This window comes from Colletotrichum chrysophilum (genome assembly GCF_026319265.1).
Source record: "Colletotrichum chrysophilum strain AFK26 chromosome Unknown scaffold_110, whole genome shotgun sequence".
Lineage (NCBI taxonomy): Eukaryota > Fungi > Ascomycota > Sordariomycetes > Glomerellales > Glomerellaceae > Colletotrichum > Colletotrichum chrysophilum.
The window spans coordinates 134,868-157,689 of NW_026517397.1; the positions used below are offsets into that span (position 1 = coordinate 134,868).

General features: G+C 55.1%; 7 protein-coding genes and 1 non-coding gene across 8 annotated transcripts; 3 read left to right on the top strand and 5 right to left on the bottom strand.

Moving 5' to 3' along the window:
* Window positions 1-4,249: 4,249 nt before the first annotated feature.
* Window positions 4,250-5,272, top strand: COL26b_010388 (uncharacterized protein; the record flags this gene model as incomplete). The annotated part of the gene is made up of 1 exon (XM_053183092.1): window positions 4,250-5,272. One exon carries the CDS (start codon window positions 4,250-4,252, stop codon window positions 5,270-5,272), a length of 1,023 nt encoding a protein of 340 aa, XP_053032996.1.
* Window positions 5,273-6,932: 1,660 nt separating this feature from the next.
* Window positions 6,933-7,224, top strand: COL26b_010389 (uncharacterized protein; the record flags this gene model as incomplete). Its single annotated transcript, XM_053183093.1, has 2 exons — window positions 6,933-7,098; window positions 7,151-7,224. The coding sequence occupies 2 exons, from the start codon at window positions 6,933-6,935 to the stop codon at window positions 7,222-7,224; spliced, it is 240 nt and encodes a 79-aa protein (XP_053032997.1).
* Window positions 7,225-10,787: 3,563 nt separating this feature from the next.
* Window positions 10,788-11,157, bottom strand: COL26b_010390 (uncharacterized protein; the record flags this gene model as incomplete). The annotated part of the gene is made up of 2 exons (XM_053183094.1): window positions 10,788-10,959; window positions 11,054-11,157. 2 exons carry the CDS (start codon window positions 11,155-11,157, stop codon window positions 10,788-10,790), a joined length of 276 nt encoding a protein of 91 aa, XP_053032998.1.
* Window positions 11,158-11,509: 352 nt separating this feature from the next.
* COL26b_010391 lies at window positions 11,510-11,581 on the bottom strand. Its single transcript has one exon. It is a non-coding gene; the product is annotated as a tRNA-Ala (tRNA).
* A 1,280-nt stretch (window positions 11,582-12,861) lies between these two features.
* On the bottom strand, window positions 12,862-14,031 carry CRP46 (60S ribosomal protein L16; the record flags this gene model as incomplete). Its single annotated transcript, XM_053183095.1, has 5 exons — window positions 12,862-13,000; window positions 13,057-13,315; window positions 13,381-13,434; window positions 13,574-13,709; window positions 14,011-14,031. 5 exons carry the CDS (start codon window positions 14,029-14,031, stop codon window positions 12,862-12,864), a joined length of 609 nt encoding a protein of 202 aa, XP_053032999.1.
* Window positions 14,032-15,046: 1,015 nt separating this feature from the next.
* Window positions 15,047-16,012, bottom strand: COL26b_010393 (uncharacterized protein; the record flags this gene model as incomplete). Its single annotated transcript, XM_053183096.1, has 1 exon — window positions 15,047-16,012. One exon carries the CDS (start codon window positions 16,010-16,012, stop codon window positions 15,047-15,049), a length of 966 nt encoding a protein of 321 aa, XP_053033000.1.
* Window positions 16,013-18,623: 2,611 nt separating this feature from the next.
* On the top strand, window positions 18,624-19,019 carry COL26b_010394 (uncharacterized protein; the record flags this gene model as incomplete). Its single annotated transcript, XM_053183097.1, has 2 exons — window positions 18,624-18,774; window positions 18,850-19,019. The coding sequence occupies 2 exons, from the start codon at window positions 18,624-18,626 to the stop codon at window positions 19,017-19,019; spliced, it is 321 nt and encodes a 106-aa protein (XP_053033001.1).
* A 354-nt stretch (window positions 19,020-19,373) lies between these two features.
* COL26b_010395 (uncharacterized protein) lies at window positions 19,374-20,594 on the bottom strand (the record flags this gene model as incomplete). The annotated part of the gene is made up of 1 exon (XM_053183098.1): window positions 19,374-20,594. The coding sequence occupies one exon, from the start codon at window positions 20,592-20,594 to the stop codon at window positions 19,374-19,376; it is 1,221 nt and encodes a 406-aa protein (XP_053033002.1).
* Window positions 20,595-22,822: the final 2,228 nt, after the last annotated feature.

The following is a 22,822-nucleotide window of genomic DNA, read 5'->3' on the forward strand; positions in this document are numbered from 1 at the left end:
GGTGAACAATATGCCTCGATCAAGCAAAGTCTGTTCGACAGTGTGCTGAGGCTGGCAGACCTCGAAGGGTCTGATCTGCGAGAACGAATTCCAGAGAGCAACAAACGTCCAACATCAGCACAATCCGAACGGCCGGGATGGACGGGTCCTGGAGAACGGGTCTAGTTATATGTTCATGCCCAGGATGCCAGGCTCCTGCCACAACATTCCACTTGGGAGGGGTGTCTTGGTTTGACTTGCAAGAAAAATGGCCGTCCGTCTGGGCCAAGTATTCGGTAGGCATCCGGAGCGTTAGGGACGGACGGACTTTCCATTGGGTGGTCATGGCAGGGAGGATCCCTTCTCCATGCTGGTTGTCAGGTACATGTGCGCGTCCTCAGTAAGCTTCTTTTCTTTTCTTTTGCTCCCGGCTCTGCAAGGGAGACGGAGATGATGGTGGTGGCATGCAACGGCTTGTCAATCTGCAGACTACTGCAGCGCCGTGAGGGGCAACAGTATCGGCGCCGAGAAAGTAGGAATCGGGCACATGTACGATGAGCGTTTGGTGATGGGGAGAAAGGGGCGGGCTGGGGGGCAGATGGATGCTGAAGATGCGAGGAGATGTGCAAAGAGCGGACGGTACTGAGATTACCGATCGCGAGAGAACGCGGGAGAGCCACCTTGGAATCCCTGCTCGCTGCGGTTAAAAGGAAGGGCCAGCATGGAGATGGGTACGAAAGAGAATGGCCCCCGAAGTGTTCGGGCCAGAGTCCGAGCCGGCCTGAAGCTCCCACCACCATCAAACATCCGACTTTGGAGCACTTCAGGTTTCGGCGTTATCAAGATGTCGTCAAATGAAGACGGTCCGCTTTTTGCAGAGCGATAGCGACCTTGCAGCAGCATGCGTTTTCTCCTCGCGGCACTATGTTTTGATGCGAAACAAGATTGTGGTTCGACCCAATAGTGAGGCGTGAGTTGGGGCTATCACTGAACATCCGGGCGGACTTTGAACGAATGAACAAGTAATATTCGTCCAAAATGACCATGCACGAAAGAAGCAGGCTGCACACCACTGTAAGGGAGGGTGGGCAGTCGAGATTTCAAGTCGAGAGACGTGCGACGAACCTGTTCCTGGCAGTGATAATCCTTCATTCAGCTGGCTTGTTCTCTGTTTCCAGATACCGTCCGGTGTAGCACGGTGGTGACTGGATATCGGGTTGCTGGACGATAGAGGCTAGACATCCCCTTGCAGAGCGGTAAGCCATTACCCAACTCGATCGTCGGTAGAAGTCTTACCACGAGAAATGAGGCGCACAGTGGTTGCGCTATTGATGCTGGTCTGGCAGGGTCTCAGAAATGGCGTGGATGAAATTTCTTCTCTTACTTCAGCTCTTCGTCAGCTGTTCCGATCCTCCGCCACCATGTCCTAAAGCCCCGAGTGTCTTCTTCTCGGAGGCCTAAAGGGCTGACGACTCCAGTTGTCTGGGCCTAGGAATTCATCAGATGAAGGCGGGGGTGACGGGACTCTACAGCGGAGCTGTTCCAACCGCAGTATTGATGAGCCGATGCGGCGCAGGTGATTCTCGCGAAGAGGGGGGTTTTCCATTGTTGGCAGGGCCCGGAATCCTCTTACTTCCGCAGAGTTTTCACGAAGCTTTCCGCAACATCTGTTGGCGACGCTGGTCCGGCAGCGGTCGCACATGTCAGATCTCAGTAAGCTGCTCGAACACATCGACAGCTGAGGCTGACATCTTCGAACATTGCGCGCCATTGTCTTCTCTACAAGGCATGTAGTTCATCTTGGATGAACTTGACGATGGCAGGGTACCATCAAGCATAGTTCGTTTAAAGTTCCCGCCGTATCCGCATCGCCCGAAGACCACCAGTCTGTGCGCCCTGAAATCATTAACAGCTGAATGCTAGAGCCCTAATATCGCATCCGATTAGTGTGTTGTGGGCGGCGGAGGGCTGAGTGGCGCCAACGTCCGGTGCGCATTCCCGCTCCCGCGAAGTCTGTACGGCGGGTAGCCAGCCCGTTCATTGTCGTTGCAGCCGAAGAAGCCGATTGAGATCTCACACCCGAGGAATAGCTCAACGATAGTCACAGCCACTTCGGAGGAATTGAGATGGATTATAGGTGTGCATGAAAGCAGTATAGGTCAATCAATACCACCTACCTCTGGAAGCAGGCTCTTCGCATCTATTACGTCTATTGGCGATGAGCGACCAATTGCTTGGCCACCTTGATGCGTTCATGGTGAACTTCAATAACACCTCGGTCAGCGACCTTGCTCGGACTTGGGCTTCCTCTCTCGGAAGCGATGTTCACCAACATGCGGTGTGGTTTGCGCGGCCCGCATGAGGGAGCCTTCAAGGGTGTTTCTCTCTTGGCATGACATGTCCTTTTGTCTTCATTTCTCGTCTGCTGTTCTCTCGGTGCTGCAGAATTCAGGGCTGCGAATCCTCCTCGTCTGTCCTTCCCTATCGGGCCACCGGCGATGCAGGTGACGAAGGTGTGAAGGACTTCGGTTCAAGATCACTGGCCTGTGTCTTCATCCCCCCCGATCTGCTGGCCCTAATTGTGGCTTTAATGACACCCAAGCCTGTAAGTGCAACCCCAAACACGCTGTTCCTGGTGGGCTTGACAGGGAATATTCGGACAAAGACACCCTTCTGAGAGAACGGCCCATCCCATCATTGGCGGCCGACCGCGGGTCAACGGGACGATGCGCTAACGCTGCGGGCATCCTGGTCGTCCGCCGACTGCTCCAGATGAGTTTCTGCAGTCGAAAAGGAAATTGATCTCTGTTGTTCACCTGAAGATATGACCAGACTGCAGTGGGCTCGTTCCAAAAGTTCGCGAAGGAATACGAGGAGAAAATTTTGATATTAGCCGGGATGTTCTTAGGTGTGTCGCGTACGGTCAAGGTCCAGCAGCACTTACAGCTTTCACATATTCGTGGGAGAGAGATGGAGATGTGTTCAGAGTCTTCGGCTGCTCCAAGCTTGATTAAACGCACAGTAGACATGTTTCTCCGCGAACCTTCATATATGCTGCACAAGTCTGCAATAGCATCCATATCTCATTGCAGACGACAGGCTGGGTCGATGAGATAAAAAACAGTCAGCACATTGTATGGGCCAGAGCCCCTCTCATCATTACCAAAGTCCCTTAAAGTCCACACCTTACCATCACGCTGTGGAATCCTTGCATCTTAGTCCATCGAGTGTCTCGCTGTCCGTGCCGGGTGTCATATCTGGTTCTTGAGTAACATTTCGATCTGGACCAGCAGCATTCCTTTCATGTGGTTATTCCCGGCGCAAGACCAACCGTTCGTGCGCCCATCCGATATGATCTCAGCATGCTTCCCCGGACTAGCACAGGGCCAGGGTCGTAGGAATGAGTATCGATAGCCACTGGTGACGAGCAATGTGACCTTACTGACCTCGCGCACTTCGCCACTAATGAGAAGAGTTTCTATCGAGTTCCTCCCAAACAATGTGTCATTGTCGCCGTCATCATTCCCTCGGCACCCAAAGAGAGACCCAAAGTCCCTTGTGTCTCACCTCAAACCATAGCCCCGGCGCCATCTCGCCCAACATACCGAACAACTCCGGCCCGTGATCCTCAAAAGCCGCCGCGCATCGAGGAATGGCGCCAACCCACCGTCCAGGGTCTCTCCCCAGCGGATCCGAGAGCCGTCCGGCCCACTGAAAAGCGGAAATTAGCGCGATACTGAGCCACTGGAGTGGAAGCTATCGAAGCATTCTTGTTCTTGTTTTGCTGCAGCGAACGGGCACGGCGTCATGACACCTGCGTCCATCCCTCTCCATGTCCATGGGCCCCTCCCTCGTACAGCATGCACACCACCACGTTGGTACCAACACACGTGTGTGTCTGTTGGTCCCTGGTGACCCAGCCGTGCCGCTCAGATGGAGAGGCAATATAAACAGACTCGCCCGTCTTGGGCCGAAGTCTATTAGATGATCGCTCTCTCGCACGCATCAGCCGCTCACGTCAACGGTCGGGGTTCCTTGGGACAGGTTTAGGTTGAGCTGTCATCACATCTAGGTAAGGAAGCTTCCACTTGTCTCAATCCGCGGCCCCGAGTTGCCAATCGGCTCCGGGACCTGTGTTGTACCATTGTCGCATCGTGAAGCAGTGAATAGCTCTCTTGCCTCTGCATTCTAGGAGCTGCTGCCAGGATAGACGATGCCGGTCAGCCATACTGTTATCATCCAGAGCTGACCATTGCCTAGGGTCGTCACAATGAAGTTCTTCTCCCTCCTCGCTACCGTCGCCGCCGCGGGCGCCGCCCTCGTCTCGGCCCAGGGCACCATCGACTCCAACTCAGAGTCCTTCCCCGAAGACCTCAATGGCTCCAACTTCACCTACCCCTGGCCCGTGAAGCTCTACAAGTTCACCTCCCAGCTTCAGGAGCTCGAGATGGCTTTCATGGACATCGAGCCCAAGTGCGAGCCCAACGGCAAGACTGCCATCCTTTTCCACGGCAAGAACTTCTGCGGCCCGACATGGGAGACCACCATCCGCGTCCTCGCTCAGAAGGGCTACCGCGTCATCGCACCGGACCAGATCGGCTTCTGCAAGTCGTCCAAGCCTGAGCGCTACCAGTTCTCCCTTCAGCAGTTCGCGACCAACACCCACGGTCTGCTCGAGACACTCGGTATCGAGAACGTCACCGTTATCGGTCACTCCATGGGCGCAATGCTTACCACCCGTTACGGACTGATGTACCCTGACCAAGTCAACGAGATGGTCCTCGTCAACCCCGTTGGCCTCGAGGACTACAAGGCTCTCGGTGTCCCCTACCTTCCCATCGACGACAACTACGCCACGGAAGCCGCGAGCTCCTACGAGTCCATCAAGGGATACGAGCAAGCCACCTACTACGTGGGCGAGTGGAAGGACGAGTACGACGTCTGGGTCAGGATGCTCGTCAACATCTACAAGGGATCCGAGGCCAAGACCTACGCTCTCAACCAGGCGCAGATCGTCGACCTCGTCTTGACGCAGCCCGTCAGCTGGGAGTTCTCCCTCGTCAAGCCGCGCACCCTGCTCATCATCGGCGAGAAGGACAACACCGCCATCGGCAAGCAGTGGTCTCCCCCTGATGTCGCTGCCAAGCTTGGCCACTTTGACGTCCTCGGCCCTGAAGTTGCTGCTCAGATCCCCAACTCTACCCTGCACACTTTCCCCGAGCTTGGACATGCGCCCCAGATCTCGCACCCTGAGGAGTTCCATGACGTTCTGGTTGACTGGCTCTCTACATAAAGCGAAGCTTCGCAGTTAGCAGCCTCTTCCGTGGCATATATAACTTATAATAGACGTACATATCAATTGAAACTTCATATGACCACAATGCTTTTCAAGCATACTTCCGCGTTGCTCCTTTGCCACCTAAGAATCAGGCGCCGGCTCAGCCCACGGCCGGAGGGCGGCCCCACACCGGCCCGAATACCAGTTTCGGCCCACTCACGGAATCGGTTCGGTGGATAAAACTCATCCACATCTATCGTTCTTCGAGCAGGTCTCGCTTCTTCACTGATACAGCTCCGGCTTCAGAAAGCCTCAAACACCTCGCTTAATCACTGCGCCATGAGTGCATACCTATGCCAATGCCTCGTAGGATTATTTGTGTTATTCAAGCGTTGGGGTTCTCTAGCAATACCATAGCGGGCTGTGAACGTGAACGACGCAACTAGTGGAATTCCATGAGTATCAGGGGACCGCCAAAGGTTTTGTGGCCATACTACGGTTCAAGGTTTTCTCTGGGTGGCATACTATCAAGCGAGAAGCTATTTCCAGCAGGAAGATTTCTTGAAACAGTTGGGGTATGAGCAGTGGGTAGAGGCGTACATGTTTTATTTGTTGGAAACCTCGGCTGCACAGCTAGATCTCAATCCTCGCACACTTCATGAATTCATTTCGGGGTCGGTTCTGCCTTTCATCCTCCATACGAGTTGCTTGATGAGTATTGGTTTGTAAGTCACTTGAAGGCAACACAGTCGCCTGTTGAGTACTTGGTATCTTGCTGTAGACAGGCATTGGGTCGACGCAACTTACATGAAGACTCAGGCACTTCATACGCTTGTCGATGTCCATCCTTAGACCCAACCTGGGTATGGCATCGTCAGAAATGGAGAGCGGGCTGCGGCTTGCCGAGGGTCGTCAATGACCAACTGAATCGATGCCAAGATGCGTTGATAGATAACCCAATCAAAACCTGCCACACAGGGCAAGCCTATGACAGAAGGGCCCGGTTCGATCGCCCTGATTATTTCCAGTCAATAAAAGCGTTCGCATTGCCCAGCTTGCATTTGAGGTGTATTGTCTGCCCCAGCCACACTGCTTACAGCAAGCCCATTCGCTACAGCATGCTTACATGCATGCAGGCCTCACTCGGATTTCGGCGGCAGCCAATACGGCGAAACTGATGATCAGTCATTAGACACCCAACATCAGTACGTACATGTCCATGTCGGATTCTGGTTGCGCCCAATCAGGTCGCTTCTTCAGCTTGCCAGCAGAATGTCTCTGGGAGGAATATAAAAACAGGCTGGGGCCACAAACATGAGCTCTCGACTCGTACCGGAGGATGAGAGATGCTCTTCGTCCTGAAGACCACAAATATCGAACACACATCACGGGGGCATCCATTCTCGGCTTTCACTATGCCGCCTCGAAGAAGCATCCGCGACGAGGATTGGGAACGTCACAGGCCGACCATCCGAAAGCTTTATCTCGAAGAGGATCGGAATCTCAAAGATGTCCTCCTCATTTTGGGTACCTTCCACAGCTTTCATCCAAGGTGAGCATAAGCTCCTCTTTGACAACATACGCACATGCCGGAAAGTCAATAATGTATCTAATGCATCGTGGTAGCAAATCACAGTTGGAGTGGAAGTTGAAACAGTGGCATTTCACCAAGAACATGGGCGCCATGGATTGGAAGTATGTCGGAAACGAGATGCACCGGCGAAAGTGCAGGGGCAAAGAAAGCAAGGTCTACCTCTCAGGCATACGTCTGCGTCCGAAGACCATCGAAAGGGGGGTTTTGAGATACTGCTACGAGACTGCCATCGAGAAGGCCATGTGCCGTAAGTGTTATCCACGTTGATTATCGTATGGAGCATGTATAAAGCTGACTAGGAAAGATGTACCCGAACCGCCCATGCCGGAAGATCAGCCGCTTCTCGTGTGTACACCAGCGCCTGAAGAGATGAACTGGCCGTGCAGAGTGGATAATATCCCGTGGCTCCTTTCCAGGAAACTTATTGAGGGTAACTATCTTCAAAATCGCCCCGTTACCTAATTTCACGGTACTGATCAGTATCCATACAGGTCTCTCACTCAAAATGCCAAGCAATACGAACGTTTCCTATCATCATTATTCTGACTCTTTATACGAGTCTGAACGACTTGTGAATTCCGTTTTGTTTCCGAATTTCGCCCTACACAGCTATACGACACTGCTCAAAAACACCTATGAAATAATTCGCTTGGTTATGCCCGAGGAGTGTGAAGGTGCCCATGTTACGAGAGCTCAGAGCCTGCTACACAAAGGAACATCCAACACCATCCATGTGGACTTTTTTGTTTGCCTAATTTTCTTCCTTTCAAACGACTTTTTTCGGAGTCAACGCGTCCTTGAGCAAGAACGACATACTGCCACCTTGCACTTACTCCTCCACCCATTCCGAGAAAGCGGTTCAAACGTGTTGGCAAAAGGTCAATACTCGAGGCTACCCCTGAGCCTACAGGCATCGCTAGATGGCCTATTCAGGGAAGCCATCAAAGCTTCCGATCTAGGAGCTGTTGAACTTCTGCTTCAAGCAGGAGTTGATGTCAATACCTCATTCGCTTTCTCACGTACCGTGTGCTGCACCGCACTGCAGCATGCTGCGAGTTTGAACCAGCCTAGGTTGCTTCAAATGCTCATTGATCACGGCGCAGACACTCAAAATACCGACATCGAAACACTAAGCAGGGCTTGGCTACGCCGAAAAACAGCGAAGGGTTCACCAGAGCAAACAATGAGGATTTTGCTGTCGATCTATCGTTTTCGTTTGGAAGACGAGAAACACGCCGCTCAACTACTCTTTTGGATGAGTTACACGGCTCGCACTTCAGTGACTGAGGCTGCCATCGAGTTCTTCCGGTTAAGCTTTATCGAGGCCAGCTCAGCCGCCAAAGCCCAGCTTCTCATCACAGCAATCAGAACCAACAGCCACTTCGTCGATGAATTGGTAGCCGACTTCGGCCACTGTATCAACTCATGCGGCTACTATCCAGAGACTCCAATGACAGCAGCTGCGATTGAGGGCAACATCCAATTGTGCAATCAGCTGCTGCGTCTAGGCGCTGCCTTGGAGCCCGGTCATAAAGCACCTACACCGCTACAACGGGCAGCATCGTTCGCAGATGTAGATCTCGTTCAGAATTTATTAAAGTTGGGTGCTGATGTCAATTTCTGTCACCCATCCCCAACATTGCTGCGCGTTGGCTTTGAAGACATCTCGTCGATGCGCTTTTCATATTCGGCATATAGCATGGAAGATGAGCAAATGCAACATGAATTGCTCGGCAGTCTCGGTAGAACAGCACTTCATGCAGCATTGCTTGGAGGCAACGCCGCAACCGCGATGTGTCTCTTGGATGCAGGAGCTACACTTGTTGGTGGCGAGCTAGTGATGGCCATTTGGAGTGGTCAATATGAGCTCATTGGAAGTATTCGTAAAAGGGGAGCCTCTCTACAAGACCAGAGCACCATTTTTGGTATCGATACAATTCTGGAGGCTGCAATACTTTCGGAAAATTTTGACTTGATGTATCAAGTCATCGCAACAGACGAGCGATTGGTCTCGGGTCAAGCCCTTTGTGCTTCCGTCTTTTTAGCGGTAGCTACTAGCGACTTCACAGCCCTAAGATACCTTTTGACCTTGAGCTCGCAGCTTCTGTCGTCCCAGGATACGTGGACTGGAACAGCGATGTCTCTTGCAGCGCATTTGGGGTGCATGGAAATTTGTGAAGAGATGCTCAAATCTGGTCTTCGGCCTGAGACCTCCTGGCATCTCAACATATTCCAAAATGCTCATATATACAAGGATTTGAAGCGACCAGACCGGTCTTCTTCAACGAGTACTATCATCCGCAGCTATCTGTGTTGGAAAGGATCGTTGCATACTCAAGCCCGGGATCAACAGCCAAATCCTTGTCGACCTATGATCGAAGTCGCTGTTTCTTCGGGCTGTTCAGACTACTTGAAGCTACTGTTGACGTTCGGTTATCGACCAGGACCTACAACCTCTCTTGGTATTCTGTGCCATCGCCGTATGAACATCGATACCCTCAAACTTTTACACAGTTTTGGAATAGAGATGACAGTAGGTGTGCTCAAGCATTTCATGTGTCTCCACGGCAATCGCGAGATCATTCAATGGCTTTTCTCTACAGGAGTCAACATCAATGATAGATCAGACCATCTGTCTTCTCTGCAACTTGAAATCGCAGGCTATTGGGACCCTTTAACGCCCTTACAAAGGGCAGCCTGGGCAGGAGACATCAGCTTGATTCAAGAACTCATCGAGTACGGCGCAGATGTCAATGAATCTTCAAGCGATGGTAACACTGCACTCGAAGTCGCTGCGCAACGAGGATACTTTGGCATAGTTCAGAGACTGCTGGAGCTGGGGGTCAATCCTAATGCACCTGGGTCTGTGTCTCATGGAGATCGAACGGCTATCGAAAGCGCAGCAGAGCACGGACGACTAGATATCGTCCAATTGCTACTCAATTCTGGGGCTGAAACGAGCGGCCGCGGTCGCCGACAGTTCGTCAGGTCTGTCGGCTTAGCGGACAGAGAAGGGCATCACGCCATTGTGAGGCTCTTGAAGTCTCACGCGGGATGAACTGAAGCCGACGAGGATCTCCTAGGTCAGCAGGATCTCACTCCTGTCGGTTCCAGGGAGGTAATGAGGGTGCCTGCTTACGTGCGGCGGTATTATGGTGATGAATCTGATGGAGAAGACCCAGCTGGGGATGTGATCTCAAAAGAATACGAGTCTCGCGATGCACTCGGGGCAACTACGGAAGAATTTCAATATTCTGATAGGTTCAATTCAGACTCTGAAGAACACGCGTCAAACTCTGAAGAGGCTTCGCAAGCACTGGCGGAAGAGAGCTTCTCCAGGAACGCGGACACTTCAGAGACCTGTTTGGCATCAGATGACAATTGTTGTAGGGTACATGAACTTACCGAAGAGCTCGATGAACCCTCAGAGACATTTCTTTCAACATGGGACCTTATTTCCAAACTTCCGGATGCTTATGAATCACTTTCGAAAGAGGTTGGGTTTGAGTTCCTCCCCTCGTCCATGTCGTATCAGATCAGAGAGGAACTGGAGGGCGGTGGCTGTCTTGAAGAGTCGGGAGGCGACCTCTGGGCCGAGGAATACAGCAGGTTTATCACGGAGTTGGTCTAATTATGTTCTTCTAATCTTTTCCTGTTGTTTCAAGTGGGGCTCTGGGGAGTTATGTCTGTCGGCGGAAGGGTTGGTGTGGTTATTAGCACAGTCTCATGTGACGCTTTTGACTTGGAAATAAAACACCATGAAAAAATCATTCAACATCAACAATACAATCTCCTGCGTTCGCTACATCAAATATCTCCTTTAAGAAGACATTAAAACCGACTGATCCCATTTTAAACCGTTCAATTGGCATATCGCAGCTCTATCACCACAAGTCGAAATCCCCTCCCCTCCCCCCTAAGACCATCACCAACCCATCAATCCTTCGGCCCAACGCCAAACTCCCCCGTCTCATACAAACTCCCCACCGTCGCCCCGCGGTTCTCAGCCACCAGACCCATCAACTGCTGTCCCACGTCCTTGATCTCGTTGTACTCCCGCAGCAGCTTGACGTGCCGCGTCACCACGGCCGAAGCCTCCTCGAACTCCCTGCTCACGCGACGTCAGTTCATCGCAACCAACGAATAACCTCCAGGCTCCCCGGAGAAGAGATAGTGAGAAGGATGAACCGGGTGAAGCTTACTTGTCCTTCTTCGCCGCTTCATCACCTGCCTCGCGGCCTTGAGGAGGGGCAGGCTGGTCAGGTTGACACGTGCCAACATCTCCCATTCCAGAGTCCGTTGTCATCGTCTTGGGATCTCTTGAACTGGCTTTCGCATCATAATTTTCGTCACCGGGTTTCCTTGGTGTCTGTGGCGTAGACGAAGCCATCTCATCAACTCTTAAGCTGCGTCGCGGGGTCGTTGACATGGGAATCGCAGGCACGGCCCCACCATGCACCTTGCCTCCGTTGGTGGACACACCTGCTCGCGACCAAACGGCAGGGGCCCGACCACCCGATTGCTTCCAGAGAAAACAACTAGCAGAGCCTGCAGCAAGCCCGCAAACACATCACCTGGATTCAAAAAGCAGACACCGCGAAGGAAGCTATCGAATCATCAAAATAAAACACTCTTGAAGCGGCAATAGGCCAAAACAATGGACGAACAGGGAATCGAACCCTGGACCACTCACATGCTAAGCGAGTATTATACCACTAAACCATTCGCCCGTTGTTGAAAGGAGACCGCCATATAGTGCAACATGTAGCATGCTCGCAGAGCTCGCCGCCTTCCTAGCGACCGCACCACTAACCAGCACCACGCGCCGAGTGACATATCTTCCCGCTGGAGACTTTCACATGAATCTCCATCGTCCCGCAGATTCTCAGATGCAGTAGAACCGAAGTTCCAGGCTGAAGCTCTTCGACGTCATTCCTTCACCTCAGCAGCACCCCAAACTCCAAGCCCACCCTCCAGGTACACAATCCCACCGCCATCTAGCCCACGAAAGAGCACGCATCCCAGCAGACGCCATCTTAGGGCGCGGATAGGGCACACCATCACACGCGTCTCCTCGCGATGGCCGACACGTCTCGTCGTTGGCGGCGGGGCATGGTAAACACGAACGGGACGTCTTTGCCCACTCACTCATGAACCATCATTCACTCGCCTGGCTCTTTCACAATGATTGTAACAGATCAATTACTTCTACGCAAGCACAAGACGCCTCGCCAGGTTGTTTCCTCCCAAATTCCGTGGTATACTCTTCTCTTTCTTTTGATCATGATCTCTTTCCCGTCCATTCCTCAATCGCCTCATCTGGACTACAGCCTGTTCCGTGGGAAAATACACATGGAAGGGCGAGAAGATCCCACACATACCACATACCTTGCTCAAAGGACAGGAAGAGAAACGGTTTACATGCGTGGGCGGAAGGCAAATGTGGAAAAGGTTGTTCTTGTTTGTACCATAAAAATCAATTCCCATTGCCCATTTTGATTCGCAGAACACCCGCACACCTTTTGTGGACATGAATCATCTTGATTGATTTCTCTTGTGACTTATTGCGAGAAAAAGTGTAGGGGGAACGGGTTTCCTGTTACGAGACCGCCTTGGGGATGAACACGAAACAAATGTCTTCCCCATAGCGAGTCCCTCGGAAACCCCAGAGACTCACCACAAGTCAATTTTTCCCCTCCCCCCAATGAAGTAGTGCGTTGATGTGTTTTTCCCCCGCCGCTCCAATATGACCAGCCCATTGTGCCATCAGCAAAATGAAGAATTTCCCTTGAACCGCCACGCCATCTATGAGGAAGCACGAGGAAGAGGACAGAAATGCGCGAGCAAAACTCCCTCCGTAGATCGTCAAATGTGGTATCGTGGCCGCCGCCGGGTGCTAGGATGCGAGAGGGAACGAGGATTAACCCCCGAGCTTCCCGGAGCACGTCAGCAGCAGCAGCTTGAGACGCTCGTCATCAGACCCGAGAGGGAAGTTTCGAAGCGGCCACGTTTAGTAGCCGTAGGCCTCGAGGGCCTGCGCCGTCTTCTGGTCGACCTTGGCGTTCTTCTTGGCGTCGGTGATCTGGCGCTGAGCGACCTTCTTGCGCTCGTAGTAAGCGGCACCCTTGGCCTTGCGGCGCTCCTCAAGTCTGTGGCTGTGTTAGTCGAACACTCCATCGAGAATTGGTGTCGGAGAGAAACCCACCTGGCAACGACGTCCTGGTACTTCCAGCCGACCTCGTGGGAGAGGCGACCGACGGTGCAGAACTTGCGGCCGGGCTGCAATCTGAGGACGCGGAGGGCCTGGGGGACAACCATCTTCTTCTGCTTGTCGTAGGGGGGAGGGACACCCTCGAAGACCTTGAGGCGCTCCATGGCGGCAGCACCACGGGCGGTCTTGTGGGGGATCATGCCGCGGACGGTCTTGTAGAAGATTCTCGACGGGGCGCGGAAGTGGAAGGGACCTAGACGGGGGGTCAGACTGCGATCGAGCGGGGGATTGTCTGCAATCGGAGGGGTAGAGGCTTACCACCGCGAGTCGGGTTGTAACGGGTCATCTTGCGGAGGTAGGCGTGGTACTTGACTGTAGGCATCTGATCAGTATGTTGCGTGACGGTGAGCCGACGTCCACTGCAGTCTTGGTTTCTCGTGCCTGGACTAGTATTGTCCTTCTTCTAATGATCTTTGACTGAGTGCGACGCGGGGAATGGGATTCGACATACGCTTGGCACGGAAGAACTCGCCAGAGATGTTGAGGGCCTCGCAGCGGACGACAACGACCTTCTGGCCGTTGAGGAGCTGCTTGGCAACGATAGAGGCGAGACGACCAAGGAGATGGCCCTTGCCGTCAACGACGACCTGTTGGCGTTCGGGTTAGCGATCTGCAACCGAGTATCATATTCGTGTGCGTGTCGGCGGGACAGGAGGGTTCTCTCGATTGAAGCGGCGATGTCGATGTCCAGCAGCCGCGCCGACAGCGACAGCAAAGACCGTCCACCTCTACTGCGACCAACCCGTCGCACATTCATGTGCCCTCCTCTTGCTGTGGCGTCCGCCCACACAAATCACATCTCGAGAACCCTCAGATCGGCCACCACCAAATCCCCTTCGCGAAACCTCGAAATGTCGAATGGAACGCAATGGACGGGAGGAGACTCACCACCGGCTCGAAAGAGGACATCGTTCCTGTTCCTTTTGTGCTGAAAATGAAGGGAAGGGACGAAGGTGAACTGCAAACCTCTGGGCGGTTAGAGATTTGTCGCTGGCTGGGTGCTGCCGTTGGGGTTAGTAGGATGTCGGATGGAAAGTTTGGGAAGAGGTCGTCGCGACAATCTTGAATTCGGGAGCTGGGCGGAGAAATTTGGCACACACAGGTCACTGCTCGCACACAAAATTGCAGAAAGAAAGCCCCCGTGCCGCCTGCTGTGAGTGCACCGGGTGGAACCGCCCTAGCCGCATTGGGCAAGGCGGGCTGGACGGCAAGCGAGGGTTGGATTCGCGCCTGAGGCAGGTTAGGGCAACGAGACCTACCAAAAGCACACCGAGGCCCCGACCGCCCGGCGGAGGGGTGGCTCACCTCGGTGTGGAATGCCCGGGCCCGATACTGGGAGGCGGGGCACCGTTCTGGACTGGACCACACCTGGCCTTGACTCCCCGATCGACACAACCTGGAGGAATCCATACCAACGGCCGTCGACCGACGACCGTTGCTGAATAAGCCGACGTCAAGTCCACAAGCGCCAGACCAGGATGCCCCCTTGACTGCCCATGATGTTCACGTCACGCTGCAGCCCTGCTTGGACGACACGACTGCGATACAAGATTCAGGGCCGCATACAATCCACATCACCATCATATGCGCAATCGCTAGAGTGAAGATCCCAGAAAAACCTTGGGCCATTTTGCCATTCCTGTCTACTACGGCGCCAGTAGTGCGCCTCGCCAACCCGGTTGAGGTAACCGTGATAACTAACGGGTGACGAACTTCGTATCGTACCAAACACAAGCCTCCCTGAACATGCTGACCGCCTGTCTACGCGGCTCTAGATGCAATTCTCGCTGAAAGATGCAGAAAACCGAAGAAAACCTCCCATGCGTCTCGCAATCAATCCCAAAATCTTCTTAGTAGTACCGTCTTGTCCAAGACACCGTGGGCATGTGCAGTGCCGGGAATCTCGTGAACGTATCAACGTATCTTAGCGTAGTCTAGAGTCTAGACGCTTCAAAACATCCTGAACGTGCTGGACCAGGGCTTTCCTCTTCGCCCTGGCCTCCTGGTCGCCTTCCGTCTCGACCTCGTCGAGCTTCAGCAGAACGTGCTGCATCGTCGTCTCGGAAAGCTTGCGGTGCTCGTCTTCTCGCTTCTTGGAGTCCGTCGGCGGTGCCGCGATGAACTTGTCGCAGAGCGGGAGCAGCTCCGTTTCAAAGTGCGACGCAATGGCATCCAGCTTGGCGTGGGGCCCATTGGCCTGTCTGATAGGCGTGGGCGACCTGCCAGCGTCGGTGCCCGGGACGCCGAGATTTGATGTGCTGTCGCGGGGGCTGGTATGGTTGCTGCTTCGACCGCCCTTCTTCGACTTGCGGCCCTTTTTGCCCTTGCGGCGCTTCTTGCCGTCGTCGGTGCCAGCGGCGCTGCCGACAGTGCTGCCACCGTCGCCAGCCACCACAACCATCTCCTCGTCTGAATCGTCGCTGCTCTCAGGCTCGAGGTCGCCATCGGGGAGCACGACCATGACCTCGCTGTTGTTCTTGACACCGTAGTCCCGCACCGGCGCGGCGGCATCCTTCAACTGGCGGCCCTTGTAGAGCAGCTTAACCTTGCGCCCGCGGCGCTCTGACAGCTCCAGCAAGACGCTGACGCGGTCCCGCACATCGCGAACGCGAAGCTTGCCGTCGCCGATGGTGTAGGCGGGGAAGTGGGTAGGGTAGGTGACGCCCTTGTTCTTGATGAGCAGCACGTCGTCCTCGGGGACGGGGGCGCTGGTCCTTCTCGGGTTGTGGGCATACGATCTCGTGGGGACGGAGCTGCCGAGGGAGGAAGACTGGAGGTCCTCGGTGGTGATGTAGCTAAAGTCCTCGTCGGTGACGTCGGGGACACCGCTCATGGTAGAGGTGTAGGGAGATATCTGCTCCCGATTCGTGGACCAGCCGTATCTAGACATGGTGAAGGGCACGGCAAGCAGGATGCAGCCAATGGTGCTGTAGAGGATGAGGTTCGGGTCGACACCGGTTTTATCGGAGAGGAAGTCGGAATAGTCAGCGATGAGGGCGGCTAGGCTGGCGATGGATTTGTCGAGATAGAGCTGGAGGGAGGTGGGCAGCAACGCTGTGATGTTGGACAGGGCACCAGAAGATGCCAGAAGAGGCTGACTGGAAGCCACCTTGGCGGGAGTAGGCGGTCCTTAAAGCTAAGGACGCAGTCTAGGAAAAGAAGGAAAGTGGAGGAGGGGTGGAGGAGGGGAAGTGAGGCTGGAGAGGAGGACCGGCCGGCGACAGCGATTCTCCGGGACGACGACGGTGGATGATCGTGGTGTCGTGGGGTATTGCCTCGTCTGGGTCTGGGATTTTCCGACTCGCGGGGTTGGCAGATCAGGCCGTTCTGCAGCAGGCAAAGCAGCGCAGGCAATCTTGGGCCAGGTAAGGTAGTGTAGTCGATGCAGGACGCCGAGCAGTGGGGTAAGACAGGCAGTCGTGCGTATGTATCCGTAGTCAAGGTAAGGTAGGGTGGTCGTGAGGGTGTTGCTACCGGCGGACTGGCGTGGGCGATCACCAGCCTGGGTCAAGGATCCGGGAGGAGAGCGTGGTGAGGTGAGGCTGTTGGAGGAGAGGACTGGAAAAGAAGCCCAGCGAAGGGGGTGTCAGCTTTGGTGAGCAGCGTGAGCAGCAGCGCAGCGCAGTGCAGAGCAGCAACGAAGACAGAAACGAGCGACGAGACGACCACAGAGACGGGCAATGAGTGGTGGGCAGGGGTTGGTTGGTTGGCTAGCTGGCCGAAGGGTGGTGGGCAGAGGAGAGAGCTGGCAACTGGCGGCGCGGCCCTATGGGATGACGGCAGACTCAGGAGCCAGAGGGACGGTGGTGCGTGAATGTGTCAAAGTATTGGATGTGTCCAATCCAATGCAGCAGTGTGGAGGAGGTTCTGGAAAACCGGGAAGTGCAGCGAATGACGGGGATGCGGAGGGAGGAGCCGTGATCATTGGCCGGGCCGATGGCAACGGCGTCTTTGGAGCGGACACGCGTGAGGCGATTCGGGCGAGCAACCTAGGACGTACCTGGACGGCGCGGCGATGGGTCGGCGGGGAGATGCCCGGAGCACACGAGTAGCGCAGGCGTGTGGAGGGAGGGACGGTGGCGGCGGTGGTGAAGTTGTCGTTTGTTTGCTGCGAGTGAGGTGTGTTCGCGATAGCGTCGTCTAAAGCGGCAGAGGACGAATTTCCAAAAGATTTTCGGATGAGTTGCGGAAGGAAAGGCAAGGTGGCAGGTGGCACGAGCTGGTGGTGGTGGCGAATGGGGACAAGCTGGCAGCAAGCTCTCCCCTGATACTGGAGCTGCCCTGCTGTAATTTTAGGTGCGCAGCAAGTACCGGCTGCCTTACCTCATCTCGAAATTAGGCGAACAACCGAGGCGGCTGAGCCTCGGAGCCTGCCACCTCGGATTTCGGACAGGGATCTTGCATCGTGAAAAGCCCAACCAGCCCAGAGGGTTCAGGATTCAGGATTCAGACAGATTCACCAAGACGGCTGTGTATGGATGGATGCCCAAGGATGCCATCGGGCGCTAGACGCGGGTAAGATGTGCGTGATGAGATAGATCTATCCGAGTGTCTTTCACTTGGTCCAGCAGCCTCAGACGAGAGGTCCCTGAATCCCAGTCACTAAAAGCTCTAAAAGTCCCTGAAAGTCCCTGGACGAAGCAGAGCAAAGACCACGGGCACTTGGACCAGGATGACGATGATAAGGACGCTTGCTTGCCTTACCTGGGTTTCTTATCTTATCCTTATCGTCTGGCTTCTGCTCCGTTCTTTGATCTTTCCATGCGAGTAATTCGCCCTCATGACCTCACCAGCGCCAGGAGTTGGTTGCTGACAGATCACACGGCAACTCCCAATTAGGTTCTCACCATTGCGAAAATCAACCAACGCCTGCGGCTGTACGTAATTGGACGCTTCTCTTGATACGTGTGTTCCTGTGGCCAACACTTTAGAAATGTCATGATGGAATCAAACAATGACAAACACAACCCAGCCACGGCAACACAACTGTGATTCATGTTAGTAGAGCGTCCCCTGCCTGTGACACCTCTCCCGACCGCCCATAAATCGGGACCCCGAGAATCCGCAATTCTGCCGCGGGGAACTAGAAAATCACACCTCCCACTGCTTTTGCTGCTGCGCTGCCTCGAACCGCGGCCGTGGTGCATTTCCAATCCCCATTCCCGATTGCATCATCCACTCACTCCCTCCGACCACCCCGACCTCGCAAAACTCCCCCAGCGCCTGTTCACTCTGCAGTAGCCTCTGTCTCCCTCACTATCCTGTAATCCGCCTTCCCGGTGTACATCCCCCCTCCACCCTTCCCACGCATCCTTCGAAGTACCTCGCCTCCCGCCCCCGGTGCCTGACAAATAAACCCACCGGCCCCGGCTCTTCCCATCCCGTATCCGTACATTTATAACATCACCAATACCCCTCCCCCTCCTTCCCGTCGCAAAACCAACCACCAAATGTCCTTCATCCTCCGCCGCCTCTTCTCCACAACCCCAAACGTAGCAAACATGGCCGTCACAAAGCAGCAGGTCCAGTCCATCATCGACGAGAACAAGGTCGTCGTCTTCTCAAAGTCCTACTGCCCCTACTGCCGCCAGACAAAGTCCACCCTCGACGAGCTCAACGCCGACTACAAGGTCGTCGAGCTGGACCTCCTCCGTATGTTTTTTCTTTTTGCTTCTTCCCAATCTTCTTCCCCGTCACCGCGAAATGCACTTACTGACACCACCCCAGCCGACGGAGGCGAGATCCAGGACGTCCTCGAGCAGATCTCGGGCCAGCGCACCGTCCCCAACAGCTACATCGCCCAGAAGCACGTCGGCGGCAACTCCGACATCCAGGGCCTCCTCAAGGGCAACAAGCTCGAGAACCTGCTCAAGGAGGCCAACGCTCTCAAGGCGTAAGGAGATTCTCTTCTCGTCCAGTCAAAAAACTTTCTTGTGCGCGAGAATGCGATAGAAGTAGTCACCGGCAGAAGGCTGACGGGCGCGCATGGCACAAAAGGTCGTCCACGTCCAGGCTGTAGCTGGGATGCCCGAGAGTTGTGTAACCAGTGTGGATGAGGGGGGCGAGTTGTAGAGATACCAATTATGCGGAGGAATCATCACGATAGAAGGGGGGCCTAGTGTTTCAGACCTTCAGGGAATAACATAAACTATTGTATACACATGCGTCTTGCCTTTTTCCGTGACTGCACAGCTCATATGCGTCGTCTACGAGTCGGGATCTTTATATCGCTACATTGCTTTTTACATGTTTTACACAACCTGCGCGGCGACCGTGCCGACAGGTCTCTCGACAAACTCCATCACGCCGTCGATGATGCTTGTCCGCGCCGGCTCCGAGGCCACCTTCTTGCCGGCCAGCCAGTTGAGCCACAGCAGCCTCGACACGCGCTCGTCCTGCACCTTGCCGCAGCTTTGGCGCCCGAAGCTCCTGCCGTCGTCGTAGATGACCTCGAGCGCGCCCTTCTCGTCGCGGCACAGCAGCAGCTCCTTGGACTTGGGCACCTTGCCGCGGCTGAACAGCCTCTTAAAGTCCCGCATCGCCTCGCCGAACGCCTCGTCGCCGTATGCCTCCTTGTCCGCCGCCGACCTGTGGGTGATTGCCCTCACGAAGCCATCGCGCAGATGGGGAAAATCGGTGTCGCGGACAGGCACGATGCGGAACGCGCTGCGGCATCCGACCTCCTGCAGCAGTGCCGTCCACGTCTCCTCGCCCTCCGCAGGGTCCAGCAGCTTCTCCTTCAGTGTGTCGCGCTCAGAGGGTACCAGCGTCGTCGCGATGGGGTTGATCTTCTTGGTGAGGTAGTGCTGCAGCTTCGCGACGTCCTGCGTGGCGACGTAGTATCCGACCATGTACACCTGGATGCTCAGGAAGCTGACGGTGCGGATGCCGAGGCCAACAAGGGTGTACTCGACGCCGTCGCTGTCCTGGACGGAGGCGGCGATCGGGGCCTGCGCGGCGGCTTCCGGGTCGCGGGAGGAGGCGGAATGCTTGGAGGAGAGCTCGATGGTGCGGGGGAAGCTGGGGACGGTCTTGTTGCCGGTGGGCACGAGCTCCTTGCCCTCGTCGTCGTGGATGACGACCTTGCGCTTGCTTCCCGCCTCGGTCGTGAAGGTCTCGCTCGGCACCGATGAGTCGAGCTGGTAGCCGGTGCGGTGGTCGGCGCTGGCGTCAGAGCTCCCGTCGCCGCCTGCGCCTGCGGCCTTGCGCTTCTTCTCTGCGGCGAGGGCCTTGCGGAGCTTGTTGGCCGTGTAGACGAAGGAGATGATGCCTGCGATTGCGCCGGCGGCGAGGAAGTATGTGCGGTCGCGATCGTAGCTGGTGCGGGCTTCGCTGAGCTGATTGATGTTGTACTTTTCGGTGGGCTGGTGGACGAAAGACCGCTGGCGGATGAAGGTGCGGCGGGGTGCTACTGTTCGGACGGGCTGCAGACGACCCTTCGGCAGAGCCCTTAGGACTCGTGGGCGGAACATTGGGGGTGCTTGTCGGGGAGGGTATCGTCGAGGGGGGATGGACGTAGGTGGGTGGTGGGTGGGCTGACGGCAGCCTCAAGGTTCTTCGGATGGATCTGTCGACGGGAGGCTCGGGCGGGCGGGACGGCGCAAACGGGTGCTGTTAGATCGATTTCGGTGCCGACGGGGCAGGGCGACTCATGGTCCAGTCATGTGGGATCTTTGAGCGTGTTGTTCCTGCGCAGCACAGACTGGTGAGCTCGCAGCGTCGGGGGGGCAGGAGTAGTAGCCTGTAGGAGGAGGATGGAAGTCTGATCGGGACGCTTGTAATCGGCAGATGCTAGTCCAGGTCATGCAAATGGCAATTGCCAATTGGAGCTTCGGGGCCTGTCAGCCAATGGAGTGGGCCGATTGGCAGCTGCACGGAGGGGCGCGGGGCTGCCGGATGACGTCTAAGTCGTCACGTGGACGGGAATCTCCGCTGGGAAAGGGTCTGTGCTGCGGTACGTACTCGATGCGATCTCAGATCCCTTGGACAGCCCCCAACTTAGAGCTCACCGAGGAGAACATTCAGAAGAGCCGCGACGGCTTATGAGACTGTCATCTTCAATTGCATTGCTGGTTCGATGCGGTTTCTCATGGGACTAGCAGGTATGCATTCGACCGTGGTCCGTGCTTGCGGCGAAAAGCGGGAGGAACTGCTTAACGTTGGATCCAAGGATTCGATGCCGACACCAATGCTGATGCTGCGGTCTTGACATCTGCCGCCCTCTAACGGTCTCGCTGCGTTTGATGCATTTGAAGGCTGGAACAGTTGTCAATCATGCGTTTCTTAGTGCGATGCATGCCGAGTAGGAGGAGCGGCCTCGATAGTTGTCATCGATGCTGGAAGATAAGCTGCTTAATCCGGTTTGTGGCGAGGAGAGCACAGAGGAGCAGGCATGTCCGTGATGCTTAGGTCGGTGAGATAAAGTTACCACAGAGGATGCCGACTGGACAGGACTATGTGACCGTCTAAGCGCCCACGCGTGATGGCGTCCAGGATCCCTGATGCCATCACGCTGCGCCTCGAAGCCGCTGTCGACTTGAGTGATGGGCGTCCAACGACTGGTCTTGCATGCTGACATCGGGCTATATACACCTTATCGATCCTGCAGTTGGCTGACCCGGCAGCGAGGTGCTTGCGTAGTCAGGACGCGAATACTTAATGCTGGCGATAGCTCCTTCGCGATGCTAGCCAACCGATGCTGGGAGCTCACGATGCTGTGTCTGCTGCTGCTCGTCCCAAATGACGAACGAGGTGAGACCAGGTCATGTGGTCGTTGCCGGGTCTCAACCTTGTCATCACCCGCAGACCCTGCACACGTTTAACCCCCGCGCCTGGTTGTGTGCTATTCTTAAACATAGGCTTTGCTTTGCTTTTTTCTCTTTTTGCCCAACTCAATCGGCTGGTCTGTACTGTAATCTCGTGTCGTTGGACCTCGGAAGCCCGGGAGGAGGCTCACTGACCATCTACCTACGTAAGGAGAGAGGGCAGCCTGCCCGTCAGGCTGGGAAGGCTTAAGAAAAAAACACGACGTCTGCTTTAACATTCGAGCAAGGGTCACCGCCGAGGATGGACAGGCTGCAACTCGTCGACACACCGAAGACGCGAACCGCTGTTCATAAGCTCCGACCTCCGACCTCCGACACTGAGCTGGCATGGCGGGATATGCCGTCCGTCGAATCATGAATCACGGTTCGAAATGGCTTTTGATGAGTTCGCCCAGCGTTGTAGAATCGCCTGAAAGTGCCATTGGATATGAAGAGTTGTCGAGCATGGATGACCCAGGATGAATGGATGGGATTCGGTATCAGGTGTAGGGCGAGCCATCATCGGCCGCAAATTGGCCAACCCTGGAACGACGATACGAGAGGAAACTAAGGGAACTGCCCGAAATGCGCGTTTGGAAAAGGGGACAACGAAACAGAACTGCTGGTCCTGTCTAACCCGTCCTGGGGCGGTCCGCATGGTAGTCAGCATCCGAGGCCCTGACATCCCGTCTCGACGGTCTCGTAAGGCAGGAAGGAAATCATGAGATTGTCACCAGACTTGTCAATGGGAAGACGCCAAGAGTCTGTGCCAGTGGGCAAATGAAGGCGAGTTTGTGTGTGACTGGCCTGAAGCAGTTGACGGAGAAGCGTCCAAGCGTTTTGCAAGCAAGCACCTTCAAGTCGGAGGACGGAGAGCGGGTATCAAACGCACCCTT